Raw genomic sequence first — 18,361 nt, forward strand, 5'->3', positions numbered from 1 at the left:
TGTTGGAAACGAGTGGGTGAGACAAACTAATTATCCACCCATCGCATTTCCATAACTGTCTTGTTAAATGGTGTGCCACACCTCATGTAGGTACAAATACTTCAATATCTGAGGTGATGAACATTGTACGATCATCAACGAACATCCTCACTCCTGACCTAATGAAGTCATTGAGGAAACAACTGAAGATGGTTGGACTAGGACACTACCCTAGGGAGCTCATGCAGTGACGCCCTGGTGCTGATTGATAACCAACAACCAGGTATGCCTAAATCTCATTGACTTCACTTTTGTTAGGGCTCCTTAATGCCACATTCAGTTGTCATGCGAGTGTCCCTTTAAGAAATGTTTTGTTTTACCACATGGCTTGTAGCACAGCTTCAGTGATGTCATTTGTGGGTGGAGCTGGGCTGTGGCTGTCAGGTGAGAGGGAGCTTAGTATTTTGGTTTCATTTTCGGTTTGTTCGTTTGGACTGCAGAAGAAGCCGTGTTGAAAAGCACTGCGTTAAGCTGCAGGCAGTTTTCCCTGTTTCACTTTTAAGCTGTTCAGTGAACTGAAAGCACATTGAGTGTGGCAAACTGCCTTGGTAACCTTAAAGCTAGTGTTGCTTTCCTGAAGGAGTTTTGAATCTGCTGGTTGGAAACTGGACCAGAATCTCAGGGAGAGGACCTGTCCCATTCAAGTGAGATTACAATGTGCTGGGCCATGCCCTTAAAAGGGGTTTTGGTTTTATTGGATTTTGTATTGAATTGGAACAGCTATTAAGGGGGATTCATTAAGAGTTATATACATCGATTACTGTAGCTGATGTGTATTTTTTCATGTTTGTAATTTATGACAAATTGTGTTTTACATATGTTAACCACGTTTTTCATAAAAGTGTTAGGGAGTCTGATGAATCACACCTGAAGTAAAGGCTCTTGTGCTCATCCTAGCCAAATTCAACATCAAAGTTATAGGTCACTTTAGAGTTTCTAAGCCCTGGCCCATAACAGTCCAATGCTGACCTGTGATTTTCACTACCATTTGTAACCTCTCAAGTACTGAAGCAGTCCTTACATGCATGTAGCAAGACCTGAACAATATTCAGGTTGGGCTGATTAGCGGCAAGTAACACTCATGCCACATAAATGCCATGCAATGACCAACCTTGACAAGTTATGGCATTACCTTCAATTAATCCCCACAATCAACATCCTTGAAGACTCAAGAAACTGAACTGGACTAACCATATAAATACTCTGGCTACAAGAGCAGGTCAGAGATTGTGAATTCTGCGTAGAAATACCTCACCTGCTGATTCCCCAAAGCCTGTCCACCATCTACAAGTCAGGAGTGTGATGGAATATCCTCCACCTGCCTGGGTGAGTACGGCTCAGACAACACTCAAGAAGCTTGACACCATCAAAGACAAAGCGATCTACTTGGTCGGCACCCATCCGACACATTAATCATTCATTTCCTCCACCAAATAGCAGTCGGATCTTTGCACTGTGTCGGTCCCTTTAAGACTGAGATGCAGTGAGGCATACATGCACCTCAAAGGGGACGTTGCTTGTGTGTGACCTGTTTGTTCCCCATACAGCAGATTCTCAATTTTTGAGCATCTGTGCAGCTTAATGGGAACATTGGTCAAGGCACAGGAGAAGTCCGTGCTCGTCTTGTGTAGTGCCATGGGAACTCTGCATCCATTTGAATGGGCAGGCTGGGACCTACTTTGTCATATATGAAAGACAACATCAGGTTAGTCCAGACGATGAGCTCAAGACTGTAGTGAGGCTCAAAGTCATAACCTTTTAACTCAGACCTCAGAAAGCGATTCACAAACTAAACTGATGTTGTGCCGATAATTTAAGGTCTGTTTCTGCCCTGAACAGAATTCATAGATTTCTTATTTTACTCTTTTCTTTCCACTTACCTTTGCAGCACTGTTATCCGCAGAAACTGGGGCTGCTGTTGAAGCTTTCAGAAACTCCTTTACAAGAAAAGAAAAAACATTCAATTTTCACTCTTCCTTTTTGGACCCTGACAAGTTACCAAAACTATTTCCAATACTTCTTTTGAGATTTTAAAAGTAACATTTAATTCAATTTTCACCTTATGAAACTTGATCCTTTCCCATGTTTTTCAACAAGATGTTGACCATGTAAGATAAAAATATTCTTACTGAGGTATCTTCACTGCTTTCCTCCCTCAGCATTTGCCCCAAACGCATTCTCATCTTCCGTGATTTGAACCCCACATCTCAACTGATCATGTTCGATCTCCTTGGATTTCACTGCTGTCTTATTCTCCCTTGATCTCTCCCCAACCCAAATTCATGGCCTCCTCCCTTGACCTTGTCACCTCATGTGGTGTTGTTAGTCCAATCATACGAATCACAGATAAGGCCATCTCTGATCATTTCCTTCTGGAGGGAGACTTGGCAAGTTGCTGCAGTGCATCATGTCAATAGTATATACTGTCACCACTCTGTATTGGTGAATGTTCAAGGTTATGGCTGGGGTGGAGACCAAGCGGCAACACCCCCACATCAAGAAGGATAAGCGCAGCAGCTGCACGGGACAACCATCACCTTCAGGTCGCACACCATCATGACTTGGAACTATATCACTGTTCCGTCAATCATCACCCACATTCCCCTTCTACACCCAACTTTACCTCCATCAATATTTTATCCGGAAAAAAAATATATTCCTAAATTCACCTCCAATTGCCCTTTCAAAATCCCAACTGTGTGGCCTTTCGTCCTCAGTTTATCATAACATTTCTTCAGCTACCGATTTGCTCGACTGCATTCTCACCTCTACATTTGATACCCAAGTAACTCTCTCTCACCCTGGCCATTCCCCCTTGTATGGCCCTCATTTCCACACCTTTAGGTCCAAGGGACACAAACTTGAAGAGATATGGCAGATGACTGATAATAGCCATCCTCCACCTGATCCAGAAAAACCACATAGAACTCTATCGTTCCTTCTGTCATCTCCTGAGAAGGCTCACAATTTCACCATCATCTTGGAATGCAAAGATAAACCTCTGGTTCTTTTCTTCACTGCAAAGCATCTTCTTAAATCCCTCTCCCCTGTATCTTCTTTTCTTTTTAACAAACAATTTTATTGAGGTAGTTTTTTGGCATTGTAAACAGTTACAGACATCAACAGAAAGAAAGCAAAAAAGGCAAGAATGTGCAAACATCCACGTACATTCAATACTTCAATTGTAACATACTGCACAAGCCCGCTCCTCTCCCATGGGCACTACCCGGGAAATTTATCCCTCCTACTCTACTCTAACATCCCCACCCCCGCCCACCCCCCTGCTGACGCTCACTCTCCCGCAAAGAAGTCAATGAATGGTTGCCACCTTCGGGCGAACCCCTGTACAGATCCCCTCAAGGCAAACTTAATTTTTTCCATACCCAGAAAACTCAACATGTCCGAAAGCCACAACTCAGTCTTCGGGGGCTTTGAGTCCATCCATGCCAATAGTATTCGTCGCCGGGCTATCAGGGAAGCAAAGGCCAAAACATCGGCCTCTTTCTCACCCTGGACTCCTGGGTCTTCCGAAACCCCAAAAATTGCCACCCCTGGGCCCATCGCCACCCTTGTTTTTAGCACCCGGGACATGATCCCCACGAATCCCTCCCAGTACCCCCTAAGCATCGGGCATGCCCAAAACATGTGAATGTGGTTCGCTGGTCCTCCCGCGCACCTAGCGCATTTGTCCTCTATGCCAAAGAATTTGCTCATCCGAGCCACCGTCATGTGGGCCCGGTGAATGACCTTAAATTGAATCAGGCCGAGCCTGGCACATGTTGCGGTTGAATTCACCCTACTCAGGGCTTCTGCCCACAGCCCGTCCTCCATTTCCCCACCTAGCTCCTCCTCCCATTTGAGTTTCAGTTCCTCCGTCTGGGACCCTTCCCCCTTCATGAGCACCTTATAAATATCAGAGACTCTACCCTCCCCTCCTTCCCCCCTAGAGACTATTCTGTCTTGGATCCCCATTGGCGGGAGGCGTGGGAAGGATGGGACCTGTCTACGGACAAAGTCCCTCAACTGTAGGTACCTGAAATCATTTCTCCTTACCAGACCAAATTTCTCCTCCAAGCTCCTCAAACTCGCAAAGCTCCCTTCCATGAACATATCGCCCACCCTCCCTACCCCCGCCCGCTGCCATGCTCGAAACACCCCATCCATACTCCCGGGGGCAAACCGATGGTTGTCGCAGATTGCTGCCCAGACAGACGCCCCCATCTCCCCCACATGCCTCCTCCACTGGCCCCATATCTGCAGGGTCGCCACCACTACCGGGCTGGTGAAGTACCTGGCCGGCGGCAGCGGTAGAGGAGCCGTGACCAGGGCTGCCAAGCTGGAGCCCCTGCATGAAGCCGCCTCCACCCGCTCCCAAATAGACCCCGTACCCACCATCCACTTCCTTCTCATAGCGATATTAGCCGCCCAGTAATAGTTAATCAGACTCGGCAATGCCAGCCCTCCCTCGCTGCGGCTCCACTCAAGCATCGCCTTCTTCACCCGCGGGGATTTTTCCGCCCAGACAAAGCTCATGATCATCTTGTTAACCCTTTTGAAGAAGGACTGTGGGATAAAGATCGGGAGGCACTGAAAAATGCACAGGAATCTAGGGAGGATTGTCATCTATACAGTCTGCACCCTCTCTGCCAGCGACAGTGGGAGTGCATCCCATCTCCGAAACTCTCTCTTCATTTGTTCCACCACCCTGGCCAAATTTAACTTGTGCAGCCTGCCCCAGTCTCGCGCCACCTGGATTCCCAGGTAACGGAAATTTTCCTCAACCAGCCTAAATGGTAGCCCTCTCAATCTGTTCTCCTGGCCCCTTGCCTGTACTACAAACATTTCACTCTTGGCCATATTTAGTTTGTATCCTGAGAACTGGCCGAACTTCCTCAATGTTTCCAGTATACTTCCCATCCCGGCCAATGGGTCCGACACGTACAGGAGCAGGTTGTCCGCATAAAGAGAGACCCTATGTTCCACCCCGCCCCTAACCATCCCCTTCCATCCCTTTACAGCTCTCAGCGCAATCGCCAGCGGCTCTATGGCCAGCGTAAACAGCAGCGGGGAGAGCGGGCAGCCCTGTCTGGTCCCACGGTATAGTCTAAAATACTCTGACACTTCTCTGTTTGTCCTGATGCTGGCCTTTGGGGCCTGATATAATAACTTGATCCAATTCACCAGTCCCTCCCCGAACCCAAACCGTCCGAGCACCTCCCATAGATAGCCCCGCTCCACCCGGTCAAAGGCCTTCTCGGAATCCATCTCCACCACTTCCTCCACTTCCCTGCCAGTCGGGGGAATCATTATCACATTAAGTAATCTTCTCAAGTTGGCCGACAGCTGCCTGCCTTTCACGAACCCAGTTTGGTCATCCCCAATCACCTCCGGTACGCAGTCCTCAATTCTAATCGCCAGTACCTTTGCCAGTAGCTTGGTGTCAACATTAATCAGGGAGATTGGCCTGTAGGACCTGCACGCTTCGGGGTCTTTACCCTGCTTCAATATCACTGATATAGTGGCTTGCGACATCGGCGGCGGCAGGGTCCCTCTGTCCCTTGCCTCATTAAAAACTCTCGCCAAGACCGGGCCCACTAACTCAGAGAACTTCCTATAGAACTCTACTGGGTATTCATCCGGCCCCGGGGCTTTCCCCGATTGCATGGCCTTTAGGCCCCCCAATACCTCCTCCACTCTAATCGGGGCCCCCAGCTCATCCACTCACCCCCCACTTACTGTTAGGAAAGTTAACCCGTCCAGAAACCTTTTCATCTCCACCGGTTCTTCCATTGGCCCCGAAGTGTACAGTTTGCGATAGAAGTCCCGGAATACCTTATTCAATCCTGCCGGGTCCTCCACTCTGCACCCCTCCCCATCCATCACTCTATTTATTTCCCTGGCCGCCTCCCTCTTCCTGAGTTGCTGCGCTAACAATCCGCTAGCCTTTTCCCCATGCTCGTACACCACACCCCTCGCCTTCCTAATCTGTTCCACGGCCCTACTCGTGGATAGCGCCCCCAGTTCCGCCTGTAGTCTCTGCCTCTCCCTGAGTAAAACCTCCCCCGGGGACTCTGCATGTTCCTCATCTATCCGACCCATTTCCCTAACCAAGCTGTCCATCTCTGCCCTGTCCGCCTTGGCTCTGTAGGTCCCAATTGAGATCAACTCTCCCCGCACTACTGCCTTTAGCGCCTCCCACAGGGTCGCCGCTGAGACCTCCCCCATATCATTCACCTGCAAGTAATTTTGCATACACCTCCGAAACCTCTCACAGATCCCCTCCTCCGACAGCAGTCCCACGTCCAGACTCCATTGCGGGCGTTGGTAGGTCGCCCCCCCGATCTGCAGGTCTACCCAGTGCGGGGCATGGTCTGAGATAGTGATTGCCGAGTATTCCGTGTTCTTTACCTCCCCTATACAGTCCCTGCTTAGAACAAAGAAGTCTATCCTAGAATATACTTTATGGACGTGCGAGTAAAACGAGTAGCCCCTTCCCGTCGGCTGTCTGGCTCTCCAGGGGTCCACTGCCCCCATTTGCTCCATAAACCCTTTCAGCTCCCTTGCCATTGCTGGGAGTCTCCCCGTTCTGGGACACGACCGATCCAGCGCCGGATCAAGGACCATGTTAAAGTCCCCCCCCCCATTATTAGCCTGCGAGAGTCCAGGTCCGGGATCTTCCCCAGCACTCTTTTAATGAAGTCCACGTCATCCCAGTTCGGGGCATATATATTCACCAGCACCACTCTTCTCCCCTCAAGTCTGCCCCGTACCATCAGGTATCTGCCCCCCCTGTCTGCAGCTATGCCCTCCGCCTCAAATTGCACCCGCTTGTTGATCATGATTGCCACCCCCCTGGACTTCGAGTCCAAGTGGAAGACCTGGCTAATCCAGCCCTTCCTTAGCCTAGTCTGGTCAGACACTTTCAGATGTGTCTCCTGCAACATAATTACGTCCGCCCTCAGAGCCCGCTAGTGCGCGAACACCCGCGCCCTCTTAACCGGCCCATTCAGTCCCCTGACATTCCAGGTGATCAGCCTGGTTGGGGGGCACAAACCCTCCCCCCCCACGCCGGTCAGCGATAGCCTTTCTCGGGCCGGCCCCCAGCCCGTGCATATCGCCATTCTTGGCCCGCCTCTTGGCTGCCTCCACCCTCGATCTCCTTCCCACTGCCTACTTCAAATCCCTCCCACGTCAGCAGAACCCCCCACCCCACCCCAGCAACATCCCCCGGTAACCCCACCCCTGCCATCCACTGGCTATATTCTCCCCCCCCCCCCACCTGACTCCCTTGACTAGCCAACCTGCTAGCCCGGTGACTCATCACTCCGGTGGCCGCTTGTCTCATTCCCATTGTTTCCCGTCCTCATCCCCACTCCCCAGCGCCCCATCCCCCTCTCCAACCCACTGGAGCAAACTCACTGGCACAGGAAGGCATGAACATCAGCAAAACAATAACCCCCAACCCACGTCCTTAACCCCCTTTGCTGACCGGCCACCCTTAGTTACCATACCGGCTCCAGTGCCCTCAGCGAGCCCCACAAAAAATAAAAATCCACACGAGAAGGAAAAAACAGAAAAAAAAGGAAGAAAGCAAAAACAAAAGAAAAAACTCTAGTAACCAAAAACAAAGGGAAGAGTCCCAAAAGTCCCGCTTGGCACCTTTAACCCAGCAAACCGTTGAACAGCGGTCCAGGCAAATTCGGCGTCCCTTCATACAATAGTTCTCGCGTCCTAATTCGCGCCCGTGGGACCTCTTTTCGGGACCAGCCCCTGATCCCTCGCAAAGTCCATCGCTTCTTCGGGCTCGGAGAAGTAGTGGTGTTGACCCTGATGCGTGACCCAAAGACGGGCCGGGAACAGCAGACCAAACTTCACGTGCTTCTTGAACAGCACCTCCTTGACTTGTTTAAAGGCTGCTCGCCGCCGAGCCACCTCCTGGCTTAGGTCCTGGTAAATGCGGAGAACACTGTTGTTCCACGTGCTGCTCCTGGCGCTCTTCGCCCAACGCAGCACCCGCTCCTTGTCCACAAACCTGTGGAACCTGATCACCATCGGACGGGGGGACCCCCCGGCCACCCCTGCCTCGCCTTCACTCTGTATGCCCCCTCCAGCTCCAGCGGTCGCGGCAAGGCTTCGGCCCCCATCAGCTGCATCAACAGGTCTGCCACCAACACTGCGGCATCAGCTCCCTCAGCCCCCTCCGGGAGGCCGATGATCCTCAGATTGTTCCTGCGGGCTCTATTCTCCAACTCCTCCACTCTGTCCAGCAGTCTTCTTTGCCGCTCCTTCAGCCCGTCAACTTCTAACGCCGCAATCGTCTGCGCATCCGCCTGCTCCTCCACCGCCTCTCCCAGCTCCTTAACTTTTACATCTTGTGCATCCAGCCTCTGATTCAGCTGACCCACTGCCTTCTGAAGTGGGTCCAAGTTGTCCCACTTCAGCGACTCAAAACTGTTTTTCATCACCTGGAGCATGTTATCCAGCGCCTGCTGGATTGCTGAGTCCGAAGTCAGTGTGTCCGCCATCTTAGTTTCCAGGTCAGCTTCCTCTGCTCCTTGCATCTGTCCCTTTTTCTCTCTCTTCCTCTGCTTCCTGGACTCCCGCGGTTCCATAGATTGCGGCCCGCTCTCCAGCACTTTCGCGGCCCCCTTTTTGCCGCTCCGTTGTCCCGCTATCGCGGGGCATCAGCCCCTAAAGCCCCGCCGGAGTGAGAGCCCGCCGAATGTGCGGCTCACTCGAACATCGCTGCCACCGGAAGTCTCCCTTGTATCTTCTACCCTCACCTTCAACAACAAGTGCAAGATGTTCACAGACTTTGTCACTAAGATATGTCCTGTCACCCCCATGCCCCCACCCCACTTTCTTGTGGTGGTATGAATAGGAGCACTGCCATTGGTGCAGAGCACTGGTTTCCCATTGGCTCTGGCTGGTCATGTGCCTCTCAGCTGATTGGCTGGGCATAGTCATGTTACTGCTCACCAATTGGCCGAGAGGCAAGTAGACCCCACCTCCGAGGCGGGGTATAAGGACCCAGAGTTCCCGGCGGTCAGCCTTTCTCTGTAGTCGACCACCGGGCTAATAACTAGCTGATTAAAGCCTAAGTTTGGACCTTCATCGTGTTTCGCGTCCAATTGATGGTACATCATTTCCCACCAGATCAAACTTTCTCAAAAGCTTCTACTTTCCTGAGCTCTGAACTTGCATCTTGCATTGTTTCTCTCTTATTTTTCATGTCCTTTTCGAGCTCATCTTGTCCATAGCAACCACTTTCTGCTCCCTCAACCCTATTCCCTTTAAACTGCTGATCACCCAACTTTTCCTCCTGATCTCTATGTTAGCTAATATTGTTAGTGTTTTTTGGGGGGTGATCTAATGATTGTAGAGTTCAAGGAGGGAGCAATGACATGAGAAGTGAGAGAATCAACCTCGATTCAACAACACTCAAGAGGCTCGACGCCACCCAAGACAAAGCAATCCGCTTGATCTCCACTCCAGTCATTACCTTGAACATTCACACCTTCCACCACCAATGCAGAGAGCCGACAGTATGCACCTTTGACAGTGTGCACTGCAGCAACTTGCCAAGGCTTCCTCAAACCCAGCAAGAAGGACAAAGGCAACAGGTGCATGGGAACACAATCATCTGCAAGTTCCTCGCCAAGTCACACATCATCCTGACTTGGAAATATGGGCATGATTTTCTTGCCACGTTGCGCTCAAGCGAGAGCACAATGTGGGCGGTGAATCCCGGGTGAAGCCACTCGCACGCCTCCCGGCAGCCTCTGTGCTTCTCAGGACTCGCCTGTCCTGTGAGTCGTCGGAGTCGGAACTCCACCCAAAAGGAGTGGGGCCAAATGACGCCCGCAGAAGTAGATTTTAAACCTACTTAAGACCTACCTGCCCAAAATCCACCAGCCTCCCCAGGGAGGCACCTGGGGGTCACCTGGCTCATCAGAGACCCCTGGGCTGTCATGGTCAATGCAGGGTGGCCCCCTGGAACGCGGGCACCTTGGCAGTGCCAAGCCAGCAGGAGAACTGTCCGGGTGCCATGTTGGCAGTGTACGGGTGTCCGAGTGCCAGGGTGGCACTGCCAAGGGTCAGGGGGCGAGGGGGATCATACCCATGAAAGGAGGGTGGAAGGGTGGGGGGGGGGGGGTTTTGAAGGATGGGGTGTGCAGGGCAGGTAAGTAGGAGCCTCCGGGAGGTTGGGGAGGTGACGGCTGGGGGTCCTGCAAGAGAGGGGGTGATGTAAGGGGACTTGTGGGGTCCTGAAGAGAGGGACCCCCAGGGACCCCATAGCAATGTGTCCTCACTTGGGGGGGTGTAGGGTAGGGCCCATGGGTAGGGCTTTATGGGTAGCACAAGTGGATAGCACTGTGGCTTCACAACGCCAGGGTCCCAGGGTCGATTCCCCGCTGGGTCACTGTCTGTGCGGAGTCTTCACTTTCTCCCCTTGTCTGCGTGGGTTTCCTCCAGGTGCTCCGGTTTCCTTCCACAGTCCAGAGTCCAAAGATGTGCAGGTTAGGTGGATTGGCCATGATAAATTGCCCTTAGTGACCAAAAAAGGTTAGGAGGGGTTATTGGGTTATGGGAATAGGGTGGAAGTGAGGGCTGAAGTGGGTCGGTGCAGACTTGATAGGCCGAATGGCCTCCTTCTAAATGTATCAAAGAAAAAGAGAGATCCTATAAAGTGGCCAAAAGCACTGGGAAATCAGAAGATTGGGAAGGCTACAAAAACAAACAGAGGTTAACAAAGAGACAAATAAGGAAGGAGAGGATCAAATATGAAGGCAGGCTAGCCAGTAATATAAGAAATGATAGTAAAAGTTTCTTTCAATACATAAGAAACAAACGACAGGCCAAAGTAGACATTGGGCCAATTCAAACTGATTCTGGAAGGCTAGTGATGGGAGACGAGGAAATGTCTGGAGAACTTAATAAGTACTTTGCGTCTGTCTTCACAGTGGAAGACATGAGTAATATCCTAAAAATTATAGAGGGTCAGGGGGCTGAGTTGAGTATGGTTGCCATTACAAAAGAGATGGTGCTAAAAAAGCTAAAAGGTCTTAAAATTGACAAATCTCCTGGCCCCGATGGGCTACACCCTAGAGTTCTGAGAGAGGTGGCTGAAGAAATAGCGGAAGCGTTGGTTGAGATCTTTCAAAAATCACTGGAGTCAGGGAAAGTCCCGGACGATTGGAAGATCGCTGTTGTAACCCCCTTGTTCAAGAAAGGATCAAGACAAAAGATGGAAAATTATAGGCCAATTAGCCTAACCTCGGTTGTTGGTAAAATTCTAGAATCGATCGTTAAGGATGAGATTTCTAAATTCTTGGAAGAGCAGGGTCAGATTAGAACAAGTCAACATGGATTTAGTAAGGGGAGGTCGTGCCTGACGAACCTGTTAGAATTCTTTGAGGAGGTGACAAGTAGGTTAGACCAGGGAAACCCAGTGGATGTGGTCTATCTGGATTTCCAAAAGGCCTTTGATAAGGTGCCACACAGGAGGCTGCTGAGTAAGGTGAGGGCCCATGGTGTTCGAGGTGAGCTACTGGCATGGGTTGAGGACTGACTGTCTGACAGAAGGCAGAGAGTTGGGATAAAAGGTTCTTTTTCGGAATGGCAGCCGGTGACCAGCGGTGTCCCACAGGGTTCAGTGTTGGGGCCACAGCTGTTCACCATATATATTAATGATCTGGATGAAGGGACTGGGGGCATTCTAGCGAAGTTTGCCGATGATACGAAGTTAGGTGGTCAGGCAGGTAGTGCTGAGGAAGTGGGGAGGCTGCAGAAGGATCTAGACAGTTTGGGAGAGTGGTGCAGGAAATGGCTGATGCAATTCAACGTGAGAAAATGTGAGGTCTTGCACTTTGGAAAAAAGAATCCAAGCATAGACTACTTTCTAAACGGTGAGAAAATTCATAATGCCAAAGTACAAAGGGATCTGGGAGTGCTAGTCGAGGATTCCCTAAAGGTAAACATGCAGGTTGAATCTGTGATTAAGAAAGCGAATGCAATGTTGTCATTTATCTCAAGAGGGTTGGAATATAAAAGCAGCGATGTGCTACTGAGCCTTTATAAGGCTCTGGTTAGGCCCCATTTGGAGTACTGTGTCCAGTTTTGGGCCCCACATCTCAGGAAGGACATACTGGCACTGGAGCGTGTCCAGCGGAGATTCACACGGATGATCCCTGGAATGGCAGGTCTAACATATGATGAACGGCTGAGGATCCTGGGATTGTATTCATTGGAGTTTAGAAGGTTAAGGGGAGATCTAATAGAAACTTACAAGATAATACATGGCTTAGAAAGGGTGGACGCAAAGAAACTGTTTCCGTTAGGCGAGGAGACGAGGACCCGTGGGCACAGCCTTAGGATTAGAGGGGGTAAATTCAGAACAGAAATGCGGAGACATTTCTTCAGCCAGAGAGTGGTGGGCCTGTGGAATTCATTGCCGCGGAGTGCAGTGGAGGCCGGGACGCTAAATGGCTTCAAGGCAGAGATAGATAAATTCTTGATGTCGCGAGGAATTAAGGGCTACGGAGAGAATGCTGGTAGGTGGAGTTGAAATGCCCATCAGCCATGATTGAATGGCGGAGTGGACTCGATGGGCCGAATGGCCTTACTTCCACTCCTATGTCTTATGGTCTTATGTGTGTGTGGGGTGATATTGCCCATGAGTGGGTGTATGGGGGGCCCACAAGCTCACTTAGAGATCGGAGCACACTTTCAAAATGGCGTCCCGATCTCTGCGTTTAGCTCCCCAGTGCTAAATTCTAAGGGCGTGATTCTCCAGAGAAATTTCAAATGTGGTAGCGAGCGGGAATTGTCGCGAGCTTCCCGGCACTAGCCCAGCGAGGTCGGCAATGTTACTCACTGTTAATTGGTCCAGTTAACAAGGCCTCACGGGCTTCTCACTACAAATGAAGTCTTGCCAGCTGATTCACCAGCACTGCACTCACCAGCCCCCCACTAACAAGATTGAGCAGCACTTAAGCTGCACTTGCTCAACCAACCCCATCCAGCTCACAACAATGGCACCGAGCAGACCAGCCCCGAGATTCTAGGACACGGACTTGGCGAAGCTCCAAGACGCAGTAGAGGCTAGGAGGGATGTTCTGTTCCCCCGAGGGACCAGGAGGGTCAGCCATAGAGCAGCCAGTGCTGCCTGGGATGAGGTGGCAGCAACAGTGAGCTCGGTGAGTGTGAGCAGGAAGACTGGCCTCCAGTGCCGGAAAAAGGTCAATGACCTACACTGGCAGCAAGGATGAGTAGACACCAACGTCCGTACCCCCCCCCCCATGGGTGCATCTACCCCTCTCCCCCTTCAACTCCCCCAACCCATCCTCCATCCCCCTTTCCCCATTCAACCCCCCCAACCCCTCCTTCACACGCTCCCTCCCACCACTGTGAACTACACATGTGGCTAACGATGCCCCCTCGGTGTCTCCTCAGGAAAAGCTCTCCCGCAATTGTTGGGAGAGGGCCCAAACTGGTGGTGTGCCAGACATCAGGATCCTCATCACTTTCGAGGAGCGTGCCGTGGAGGTGACCGGTGTAGCTGAGGACAGAGCAGTCACCAGCGTGGAGGCTGGCAGACGCCGCAGAGGTGAGAAACGACCAGCCCCACCCGGAGGACCTGTCAAACATGTTATTGCCTTACTGACTGACCCATCCTTCCCACTGACCACATGTCCATTCTCTTCTCCAGTCAATGGTGCCAGCCCATCCCGGGCGGCCCTTCTCATGACTCCGAGGATTCCAGCTCGGAGGAGAACTCCGAGGATACCACCATAATAGTTGCGGCACAGCTGTCATCCCCACTCCCCACCAGCGCAGATACACACACCTCGGTGAGAAATGTTAGTGGACAGGCTTCTGGGGCACAATCTGGTGAGCACCACACTGGTGATGATGTACATCAGGTGGAGGCAGGAACTCCAAGGCGAGACAGCAGTCGAAGGTCTGCTGGATCCCAGGACCCAGTTGGGTCGCATCCTGATGCTTAGCCTGTGGAAGAGGTCATCCTGGAGCTGATGGAGACGTTAGGGAGCAGTCAGGACATTCAGAGAGAGATGTCAGCGGCACTCCAGCAGATCCATAACCACTTGGAGGTTTCGCAGAGGCTATGGGTGCTGGTGACCAACGCTCCTGAGTTCCACAGCTAGCACCTGGAACAGGGTGGAACTGCTGTGCATGTGCCGCCGACAAGTGAGCCGAGGCCCTCCGGCCCCAGAAGACACCCGCCAGGTGTATCGAAGGCCACGGAACATGGCAAGCAGCTGGTTGCCTCTACTTCTGATGTGCATCCTGGGGACACACCGAGACGTAGTGGTAGAGCTAGGAAGGCAAAGCACATCAAAGATCACTGAGGGCACTGGGGAAGGAGGGGAGTCGGCATGGGGTGAGTGGATGGGGAGGCAGCAGACTATGGGGAATTGTTATGCACAATAAACACCCTTGTGCACAACCAGTATGATGCCACTGTCACTTTCTTCCGCAACGCGGACCGACCTCCGAACCCTAGGCCCATCTCCCCAGGCATTCCCCTCCCCCCTCTCTGTGACACTCACCCACCCTCCGGCCATGGATATGTCCCCGGAGCTGTGTCCCATCCCCTGGGTGTTTGGATGTTGGCTGCTGCGTGTGTGGTGTTGCCTCCCTGAGTATTCAATTACAGTGTTCAGGCATCAAGGTGTGATTGTGGTGTTGGTAATGACTCCCACATGCTACATGGCCTGCCCACCCACAGGAATCCACTTGGGCTGTTTGAAGTGCTCATTTAACCATGATTGCCAATTCCCTATTAGCAATAGCCTTCAGCCTCGGCAGTCTGTGGGGGTTATGGGTAGTCAGTGGGGCAGATAGGCAGAGACAAGGATTGCCCATGAAACGGGTACACACGATCCAGGTGTTGGCATGATGGTGCCATGTGTAGTTGGCCCCCGGTTTCCTCCTCAGCACCTCTCCCCCACCCTCCCATTGCGGCCCACGGAATGGACGCTCATCCACCCCCAGCCGAGGGTCCTCCACCCCCCCCCCCCCCCCCCGAGGTGGCAAGCCCAGCAATCGCGGGCTCTTTGCGTGTGAGCAAAGATGGTTTCTCACCCCCTCAGCTCCCCACAGAAGCCCTTCCGCCAGATTCACGGTTTTAAAAAGGAGTACTAATCAGCGCCAGCGTGACCATGAATGATTGGAGGCTGCTGAATATGGGGTGGCTCCCGTTAATTGGCGGCACGGTAGCACAGTGGTTAGCACTGTTGCTTCACAGCGCCAGGGACTCGGCTTTGATTCCTGATTTCGGTCACTGTTGCCTGGAATCTACGCGTTCTTCCCATGTGTCTGCGTGGGTTTCCTCCGGGTGCTCCGGTTTCCTCCCACAGTTCAAAGATGTGCAGGTTAGGTGGATTGGCCGTGCTAAATTGCCCCTCAGTGCCCAAAAAGGTTAGGTGGGGTTACTGGGTTATGGGGATAAGGTGGAGGCATCGGCTTAAGTTGGGTGCTCTTTCCAAGGGCCAGTGCAGACTCAATGGGCCGAATGGCCTCCTACTGCACTGTAAGTTCTATGATTCTATAAATTATCTGGAAATAGAGCTTAAGTGGTGATATTTGGTTTCTCGCCACACTACGGCGAGATCCCGATTTCGCCTACAGGAACGGGCCGGTTGTTTGGCGCTTGGAGCCGTTCTCTTTTTCAGCCTCTCCCACTATTCACCAGCCTCGTTTCGCTCAGGCGAGAGTGCAACAAGGCCGGAGAATTGCGTCCCTAGAGTACTGCGTACAGTTTTGATCTGCTTATTTAAGGGGGACACACTTGCTTTGGGAGCAGGCTGGAGGAGGTTCACTGAGCTGATTCCTGGGATGAAGGGGCTTGTCACATGTCAAAAGATTGGGCCTCTCCTCAGTGGCATTTATAGGAATATGAGGGGTGATCTGAATGAAACATACATGATGCTGAGGGAAATTGACATGGTAGGTGCTGATTTAAACAACATCTTGTTTTGAACAAGATTTTGTTTTTAAATTTCCACTAAAATCAACGGAAATAGGGACATGGGAGCAGCTGTAGGTCATTCAGTGCCTCAAGCCTGCTCCACCATTTAACGGCATCATGGCTGATTTTCCACCTGAACGCCATCTTCCGACACTATTCCCTGTCCTTTAATATCATTTGTATCTAGAAATCTATCAACTTCTGTTTTTAACATACTCTCTGACTGAGCCTCCAAGGCATTCTGGGATAGACTTCCAAAGATTCACCACCCTCTGACTGAAGAAATTCTTACTCATCTCAGCCCTCAATGACCTACCTCTTATTCTGAGACTGTCACCTGGTTCTAGAAACCCCCCAACCAGGGAAAATATCCTTCATGCATCTACCCTATCAAGCCCTGTAAGAATTTTGTAAACTTTGATGGGATCTCCTCTCATGCTCCTAAACCCCAGATAATCCAGGCCGTGTCTCCTATGAAGGTTTTCTTCCCCTCATCTAAACAAAGATATACTAGCAGTGGAGGCAGACCAGGGAAGGTTTACTGTTGGTCCCGGGTGTGGAGGGATTTTATTAAGAGGAGAGGTTGTGTAGGATGGGCCTGTACTCACTGTAGTTTAGAAGACTGAGATGTGACCTTATTCAGACATTCACAAGGGGATGTGACAGGGTAGATGCTGAGAGGTTGTTGCCCTTGTGGGAGAGTCTAGGGCCAGAGAGCATAATTTCAGAGTAAGGGGTCACCCAGTTAAGACTGAGATGAGGAAGAATCTCTTCTCTCAGAAGGCAATGAATCTGTGAAATTCTTTACCGCAGTGGATCGTAGAGGCTGGATTATTGAGTATGTTCAAGTATAAGACAGACAGATTTTTAATCAGTAAAGGAGTCGAGGGTTATGTGGACAGGCAGGAAAGTGGTGTTGAGGATTATCACATCAGATCATTTGGGGCCTCACGGTAGCATGGTGGTTAGCATCAATGCTTCACAGCTCCAGGGTCCCAGGTTCGATTCCCGGCTGGGTCACTGTCTGTGTGGAGTCTGCGCGTCCTCCCCGTGTGTGCGTGGGTTTCCTCCGGGTGCTCCGGTTTCCTCCCACAGTCCAAAGATGTGCGGGTTAGGTGGATTGGCCATGCTTAATTGCCCGTGGTGTAAGGTTAATGGGGGGATTGTTGGGTTACGGGTATGTGGGTTTAAGTAGGGTGATCATTGCTCGGCACAACATCGAGGGCCGAAGGGCCTGTTCTGTGCTGTACTGTTCTATGTATCAGTTATGATCTCATTGAATGGAGGAGCAGACCCAATCGGCCAAATGGACTACTTCTTATGGTCTTATGCTCAATCTCTCCTCATAGATCAATCCGCCATCCCAGGCATTCGCCTGGTGAAAATATATGTTGTGGAAGATGCAAAATGGGCTTTTGATACCCTACCATCTGTTTCACACACAGGGCCGGCTCAAGGCACCGGCAACTCGGGCAGTCGCCCGGGGCGCCATGTGCTAGGGGGCGCCAGAGACTCGGGTCCCGCGCATGCGCAGTTGGGCCGGTGCCAACCAGCGCATGCGCGGTGGCCGCCCTCCCCCAGGGCGGCCCCCCGGCTCGGTCCGCTCCCCCGCTCGGTCCGCTCGCCCTCGGTCCCCCCCCCCGCCCCGCCCTCGGTCCGCCCCCCCCCCCCTCGGGTCCGCCCCCCCCCCGGGTCCGACCCCCCCCCGCCCCCCCCCCCCCCCTCGGGTCCGCCCCCCCCGCCCCCCCCTCGGGTCCGCCCCCCCGCCCCCCCCTCGGGTCCGCCCCCCCCTCGGGCCCGCCCCCCCCGCCCCCCCCCCCTCAGCCCCCCCCCCCCTCGGCCTCGCCCCCCCCCCAAGGGCGCAGAAATTCATCTTGCCCGGGGCGCCAGCAACCCTAGGGCCGGCGCTGTTCACACATACACACAAGTCAAAATCTACCATTGACCTGTTGAATTTTTCCATTATTTTCTGTTTTTATTTGGGTTAATCTATGTCTGTGAGCACAGGAATGATAGTGAATTGGACTTGGCACAAATTAGGACACATACAGATAGGAATTATTCAGATGATTTGAAATTTATGGCAAGTGAAAGACAGACGATTACCAGGAAAACACTAGAATAGTGCATTCTAGAGATAACAAAGTCCTGGATAAGTCGATGAGCTGAGGCAAGGGCAGAGTCAGGTGAGTTGAGGCAAGGGCAGAGTCGGATGGTATTGCAGAAGTGGAAGTCCGCAGTTTTGATGATGGTGGGATATGTGGTTGGAAGCCATCTTGGGATCAATTACAGCATCAAAGTTATCAGAGAATTCATAGAATTTGCAGT

At 51.8% G+C, this 18,361-nt stretch overlaps 1 protein-coding gene across 11 annotated transcripts in view; it reads right to left on the reverse strand.

The window, feature by feature from the left end:
- The window catches only part of cast (calpastatin), a 285,310-nt gene that overhangs the window by 120,029 nt on the left and 146,920 nt on the right, over positions 1-18,361 (reverse strand). For all 11 annotated transcript variants that reach the window (XM_038805226.1, XM_038805231.1, XM_038805234.1 and 8 more), the window contains one exon: positions 1,920-1,976. In XM_038805226.1, the coding sequence (XP_038661154.1) occupies positions 1,920-1,976 (57 nt within the window). The remainder of the gene's footprint in view (positions 1-1,919; positions 1,977-18,361) is intronic.

This window comes from Scyliorhinus canicula, chromosome 8, assembly GCF_902713615.1.
Source record: "Scyliorhinus canicula chromosome 8, sScyCan1.1, whole genome shotgun sequence".
Lineage (NCBI taxonomy): Eukaryota > Metazoa > Chordata > Chondrichthyes > Carcharhiniformes > Scyliorhinidae > Scyliorhinus > Scyliorhinus canicula.